Here is a 7,750-nt window from a genome sequence, read left to right as displayed (position 1 = left end):
AAAAAAAAAAAACAAACTTGGAAATATTGTTGCATTTTAACAATATCTTTAAGAATTAAAGGCACATACCTTTGATGCCCTAATTCCAGTACTGGGACCAAAATTCCAGTTCTAGGAGTTACTTGTACATGTATAGAAAGATGTTTATACATGGATGGTCATCATAGCAACAGCAAGTTTGGAAACAACCTGCATATCCATTAATACAGAGGTAAATAGTTTAACGAATTATGATGTAACCATACTATGGAATACTGCTCCCTTATTAGAGAATAAAGCAGTTCCATGTATAGTGATACAGAATAATCTCCAATAAGAAACCAATGTACAGACCAGTATATGTCAATGGTTTGTGTCTCCACCCCCAAAAGACATTATACTTGAATATATTTTTATTATTGTTGGAAAGATAGACCAGCAACTAGTAATAGTGATAGTCTCAGATTCAAGGAATCGGATGACTGAAGATTTTAGGGTGGGAGGGAGATTTCTTTTTTCACTAAAAGAATAATAACTTGGGAGCAGAAATGAATAACTATTTCTGCCTAAAACTATGGGACAGACTTTATGAAAAACGAATATAATAAAAGCTTAGTATTGCTTTCATCTAACAAAAATAGAAAACATTAACAAGTAAATACATATAATAGATATTGCTATGAGAGATATACAGATATTTCACTTACAATTGGAAATATTATCTGGATTTTTTTTTTTTAGGTGGTGATAGTGGACTAGATGGGTTAGGAGGACCAGGTGTACAACTAGGAAGCCCAGATAAGAAAAAACGCAAGGCAAATACACAGGTAAATTGATGTCTTCTTTAATAATTTTTCTTTGCTGGTATTGTCAGGCCAGTGAGGTAAGTTTAAACCTGATCATGGGTTTTATTTCCTATCCTCACAACCTATTAGTGAATTCTGCATTGATTGTATTTTTTTTTCAGTCTGCAACCAGTAACTTTTGTTGGACTACAGCCCTATAGCAGATATTGCAAGAAGAAAGTATGTGCAGAAAAATTAAAATGCTTGTTCTTAAATCTAATTTAGAGCTTTTTTGGGGTTGCAGCCATCATTGTTGTTGGCAGGCCCAGGCTGGATTCGAACCTGCCACCTTAGGTGTATGTGGCTGGCACCTTAGCCACTTGAGCCACAGGCACCAAGCCTAATTTAGAAATTTTTAAGAAGCATAAATGCCTATAGTTCTATTAAAAGATTTAAAAATAATACAGAAACAGTTTTAACCTGAAGTAACGTTCAACTATTAGAGTAACCCAGTATTATGTGTATAAAGCAATCAAGATGGAGACATGTTTTGTTGTCACTTGTGATTATAATAAGCAATTATACATACAGGTTTTCTTGGTTTTATTCTCTATGAATTTAAAACATTCTTTTCATGATAAATGCTGTGGATAAGTATAATGTGTGTACCGATTACTTTTAATTTTTCCATTTTGACCTCCATCTGTTAAAATTGCAGTGAGTTTAAAACTAGCAGTTTATTTTTCCAGTCTGAGGCCTAGAGCTTAGTGTTATGGGAATACTTTAATAGGGTCTGCTTGAAGTTAAGCTAGGAAAAAAATTTAGATCCTGTTTATTGTTATTTAATTTTATTCCTTGGTGGTGTAAAAGTTAATTTGTGGTCAGAATACTTTAGTATTTTAAACGAAAGATTCTAGGGTTATAGGTAAGCATATTAAGTTAAAATTACGATAATGAAGTTTCTTTTGAAAGTTAAATATTTGGGGCTTTGAAATTACAATGAATTTGATCTCAGAAAATCATTATTTATTTTCTTTCCTAAATGAAAGAAACCTACATTTTTTTTTTTGGCCATTTTTTGGCCGGGGCTGGGTTTGAGCTCACCTCCAGCATATGAGACTGGTGCCTTACCCTTTTTGAGCCACAGGCCCCACCCAGAAACCTACATATTTTTTATCATTAAGTGTAATTAAATATAAACATTAATTGTAATTGAAGAGTCAAGTGAAGAATTAAATTTTTGTAATACTGTAAGGGAAATTTGATTAAAACCCTATTCATAGGTATTAAGATAAAAAGGACAATTTTAATGACTTCTTTGATCAAAAACTACTTTACATTCTCATTTCAGGGACCTTCTTTTCCTCCATTGTCTGAGTATGCTCCACCACCGAACCCAAACTCTGACCATCTAGTAGCTGCTAATCCATTTGATGACAACTATAATACTATTTCCTATAAACCACTACCTTCATCAAATCCATATCTTGGCCCTGGTTATCCTGGCTTTGGAGGCTATAGCACATTCAGAATGCCACCTCACGTTCCTCCAAGAATGTCTTCCCCATACTGTGGTCCTTACTCACTCAGGAATCAGCCACATCCATTTCCTCAAAATCCTTTGGGCATGGGTTTTAATCGGCCTCATGCTTTTAATTTTGGGCCACCTGATAACTCAAGTTTTGGAAATCCATCTTATAATAATGCACTAAGTCAGAATGTTAACATGCCTAATCAACATTTTAGACAAAATCCTGCTGAAAACTTCAGTCAGATTCCTCCACAGAATGCTAGCCAAGTTTCTAACCCTGATCTGGCATCTAATTTTGTTCCTGGAAATAATTCAAATTTTACTTCTCCATTAGAATCTAATCATTCTTTTATTCCTCCTCCAAACACTTTTGGTCAAGCAAAAGCACCACCCCCCAAACAAGACTTTAGTCAAGGACCAGCCAAAAACACTAATCAAAATTCCTCTGCTCATCCACCTCACCTGAATATGGATGACACAGTGAATCAGAGTAATATCGAATTAAAAAATGTTAATCGAAACAATGCAGTAAATCAAGAGAACAGTCGTTCAAGTAGCACTGAAGCAACAAACAACAGCCATGCAAATGGGACACAGAACAAGCCGCGACAACCAAGAAGTGCAGCAGATACATGCACCACTGAAAAAAGCAATAAATCCTCTCTCCACCCAAGCCGTCATGGTCATTCGTCTTCTGACCCAGTGTATCCTTGTGGAATTTGTACAAATGAAGTGAATGATGATCAGGACGCCATCTTATGTGAGGCGTCTTGTCAGAAATGGTTTCATCGGATCTGTACTGGAATGACTGAAACAGCTTATGGCCTCCTAACAGCAGAAGCCTCAGCGGTATGGGGCTGTGATACCTGTATGGCTGACAAAGATGTCCAGTTAATGCGCACTAGAGAAACTTTTGGTCCACCTGCAGTAGGCAGTGATGCTTAATCACAGGCATTAACTAAAGTGGGTTTTTTTCCTGTGTCTTACAGAGGTTCAGTGACATAGGATTCTAATGTTTTACATTATTTTTTTAAAAGCACACACAAAAACATTATTTACCTTTTGGTTTTTATTAATATTCCACTTCATTACTAGAGCAAATTTTGTATTGTTTTTGTCTGCTACCTTAAATGAGAACAATGTATATAGAGGTGCTTTAGAAAGATTTATAAGCGAATGTTAGTTGTTATTTATCAAAAACATAAAAGCCTCTTGAAGCTTCAAAATAATATATAATGTAGGCAAGTTTAAACTTTTAAAACTTAGACTCATTGAAAAATGTATATTTCAGTGCTGAACTTTGGCCATACCATATTAAACTTTTAGTTCAAAAAGTTTTTGAAAGATCCTTTTAACATGTTTTCACAACATAATATATGTAGCTATAACATGGAGGAAAGCATACATTTTAATGGATTTTTTTTAAATAATAAGAGTGTGATGTCAGGTTTCTGCTCCACTAGGGTCTTTGGGTAAGTAAATTTCATATTTTCAAGTGAATCTTTCCAGAATATCTGTTTATACAGATATTAAACAGATCTTAGCAAATAGTAAATGATCAGTATTGCTTGATAACTTGTGGATTGTACCACATGAAATTGCTAATGTCAGATCAGTTGAAAATTGATTGCAGTTAATAAAGTTGGCATAAAGTATGTTTCCATTTGTGCTATTCAAAATCGTGATAGAATTATGCTCTTAATTTTCTTTGATACTGAGTTTTATTGTTTTCCAGAGAAATAAATGCTACAGTATCTTCAAAAGAATTGTGAATACTTTTTAAAAAATATGATTTAAAACTGGGACGTGTTGTAGACAAGGAAAGTAGAAACATTAGTTTGGGCTTAGAAAGCTCTGCTTACAAAAGAACTATTCACTGATGTTTTGAAAAATCTTTTTCTGGGGATCTGAATTTCAAAATGAACCTCAGGGGAGATCAAAATCCATTTTAAACAAAGATAATTAAGAGCCAAGTTGAAAGCTAAGTTAAAAACAGCAATTCAAGGCCTTGCAGCAGTCTTAAAGAGTTTCTGCTTATGACTGGGGAAAATGTAAAAATGGACCTGATCAGGAGTACCCCTTGAGATCATTGAGGATGGAGACAGTTGGAGGTGTAATCATTAAAGTTCAAAACAGTGGAAAACTATTCTTGGAGCATATCATAACCTGTGGCCAAAAAAGTGAATACTGTTTGTTACTTGATAGCAATTTATAAAAACGGTTGGATGCTGGTGAAGTTCCCTAGTATGTCGACACTGTTATCATTGTGACCAAAAAGTTCTGAAGACTGTACAGTGATCTGTGCAAGTGATAATTACTACTATTTAAACCCATGTGAAACAATGAGAGCAGCAGCAATACTGTTAAGAAATTTAAATTATGCATGGAATTTTCAATTTAGAAACAATATCCTTTGGTTAATAAACATGACTCTATGCTTTTACATGACAGGACTTGACCTCACATGTCACAGACTACTAAAGCGAAGTCAGTTGACTTGGGCTATGAAGTTTTGTCACATCCATTTAACCAATCATCTTTATTTGGAGCTTTTTCTACAAAACAGCATATTCCCCAATTGAGATGCAGTAACTGGAGGATTTGAACAATTTATACAATCTAACAAATGACAAATTTTATAAAAATTAAACATTTACTATTCCATTGGAAGAAAACTGTTAATGCTCCTATTGCATATTTTGATTGAATAAAACTTATTTTTTTAAATACAGTGTTCTAATTTTGACCTATAAGAACAGCAATTTCATATGGTACAAGGTAATATATGGTTTTGTTTTCTCCATTTACCCTTAACTAGAGATGAGTACAAACTATTTTCAATAATTGTGAAGTATATATCTATAAAATTTTAGAAAATGATATAAACTATGATACTAGGTATTCCTTTGTGTGAAAACTTTACCAGTTGAAACACGTTAAAATGCAGAATTTTGGGCTGACTCAGACATTTGATGGTGTTCAGTAGCATACTTGAAGATCCCATTTTACTTACATTATAATTTTTCTTAGATATACATAATTTTCTAAATGTTTAAGGATGTAGTTATGTTTTTCTTGAAATTCTGGTGAGTGCTGATTTTTAGTAAATGAGGCATTGCATGCCATGTGCTTACTCCTAGAATCAGATCATTATTTCCTATGATTCTGAATAGAGCTAGATATTTATTGTGAGTAGAACCTTTCAAAATGTTCTCAGGAGTTAACACTTTACATGGTAGTACTTGAGTTGTGCTCATTATTAAAATTGATCATGCAGTTTCTTAAACCTTTTGTCATTTGCAGTTTCAGTAGTTAGCTGTTTTGTGAAAATGGAGTAACATCTCCTAAAGATACTTGATTTGTCATGTGATTCTTTCATTTTCTACTTCCAAGTCATTGTTTTTAAGAACTTGCAAACAGGTGAATTTGTTTAGGTAGGACTTCAACACATCTTACTTAAATAAGAATCTGTAAATATTCAGAAGAAGAACCCATGATTGATTCTGACAGTGAATCATAGTTAAACTATAATCATAGCTGATGAATGTTTTCATGTGTTTAAATTAATTTTCTTACTAGTTCTGTATTTTTCTCTGTAAAACTAAGCCAAAAGTTATATAGAAGCTTTTGGATAGGAAAAGTGATGAACTTTAAGAATGGCCAGATAATTTGTCCAATTTGGCCCAAAGAAGGCTATTATACAAATGGACTTTTTTAGGACAAATGATAAACTGCCCTCAACTTTAGAAATACCCAGTGATGGAAAGGAACACAAGTAGAATTGTACATTTTTTATTATGTCCTTTTCCTTCACTGGAAGGGCTTCATCTTATAAGCACACATACATACAAAGACACACACATACCCGTGCAGAAAATCTTGGAGTTTCTCCAACATTCCCAAGTTTTGCTGAAGTTCAGCCTGGCTATCAGCATCTAGGCTCACTCACGAAGGCCAGGCTACCGATGAAAAGTTTTAAAGTATCAGATTCTTTCTCAGAACTTGATTTGCTCATTTACTAGCAAATTCCTGATCCATATACCTGTAGATGTTACTGGACTTGCTAATGATGAACAGCTTAGCTTGTAAAAGCAAATAACTTGTTGTTCTGATAGACTGATTAGAATTAGGTTTTATGATCAGTGTTCTCCTTTGTGTGAAATGCTTTAGAGTACTGCTATTATTATTCTTATCCAAATTAGAACGTTATATACATAAAACTGGAGATTTTCTTATACTAGTGCTATTTTTCATAGATGAACACAATATAAGAAAATCCAGGTTTGGGGGTGTATTTTTTAAGACTCCCAACTCTGCCTAGTGGCAGCAAAAAACTCATTAAGTATGGATCACCATGAAATCTGCTGGCTTTGATCATCCAAGGAATAAGTATTCATCTAATATTCTTTCAAATTTGTTTGTCTTGAACAAATTAGGTGCTGGTACTTATTGTCCAATGTACTTAGTAATTGTATTTAATAGTAAGAAAATACATAAGCAATGATTTTTTTTTCCTAAGGAAGTTCTCAAAAGTTTTGGATTTCTTTTTGCAATGTGTAGAAGTTTCATATGTGTGAGCATTTGTGCTATTTAAAATTTTTTTGATTAAAAACTTTTAAAAGCATCTAGTCTCCCAAAGTTCATTTGTAAATAGTAGCTTGGAACTCTGTATAATAGGGAAGCTCATAAAGACTTATTTAAACCATAATGTAGTTAACTGTTAATATTGTAGTGAGCTCTCAGTTTTCTTTAGGAAGCCAAGCAATGTAGGAGAGAAAGAAGCAAAGGTTTTTGTTTTTTCCTGATGTGATTAGGAAGGTTAAGTTTTGGGGAGTGGGTTATTTCCCAGTTGCCCTTACCATTCTAATCTCTAGTGGAATGCTATGTAAACAGGCTTGTCTCTTCCTCTCTTGCTTCAACATTTCATATCTTTCCTCTGATCAGAAATCCTGTTTCTTTGTGTGACAATGGTTGGCTAGACTTTAAGAGAAAAGCATTTTCCACTAAGATTAAGAATGAAGATAGTGGAGAAAGTGGCGGTTAAATTTCTTTTTTTTAAGGATGTTCATTAGTGCAGAATGCCTCTTTGATATCTAACATTTCAGACAATATGACCACATTTCAGACACCATGAGAAGCAGAATTTTTAGAGAATTGGCTGGTGGTACTGTACTGAGAGTATTTCCAATTTTAGATTGTTGTAACTTTTCACGGCTTCCTATCCTTTGATTCTGAACTCAGAGGTTTTCTTCTCATTTCCAAATTTTAGTAACTTCCCTGTCTTTCTTCCATTTATCCAATAGAGCAACTTTAGAGATATTCAGTAATGGAAAGAAATACAAGCAGAATTGAACCTTTTTTTTTTTTTTTTTTTTTGAGACAGCCTCAAGCTGTCACCCTGAGTAGAGTGCTATGGCATCACAGCTCACAGCAACCTCCAACTCCTGGGCTTAAG

At 33.8% G+C, this 7,750-nt stretch overlaps 1 protein-coding gene across 1 annotated transcript in view; it reads left to right on the top strand.

Moving 5' to 3' along the window:
* Nucleotides 1–3,258, top strand: part of PYGO1 (pygopus family PHD finger 1) — a gene marked incomplete at its 5' end in the record, with an annotated part of 5,522 nt that extends 2,264 nt beyond the window's left edge. Inside the window, 2 exons of the mRNA XM_012801881.2 lie at nt 715–806; nt 2,116–3,258. Coding sequence (XP_012657335.2) covers nt 715–806; nt 2,116–3,240 — 1,217 coding nt within the window. The remainder of the gene's footprint in view (nt 1–714; nt 807–2,115) is intronic.
* Between the last annotated feature and the right edge of the window lie 4,492 nt (nt 3,259–7,750).

The sequence above is a fragment of the Otolemur garnettii genome, unplaced genomic scaffold, assembly GCF_000181295.1.
Source record: "Otolemur garnettii isolate 467f Iridium unplaced genomic scaffold, OtoGar3 scaffold00011, whole genome shotgun sequence".
Lineage (NCBI taxonomy): Eukaryota > Metazoa > Chordata > Mammalia > Primates > Galagidae > Otolemur > Otolemur garnettii.
The sequence above is the reverse complement of the archived record's forward strand: the minus strand, read 5'-3'. Positions and strand labels throughout refer to the sequence as shown.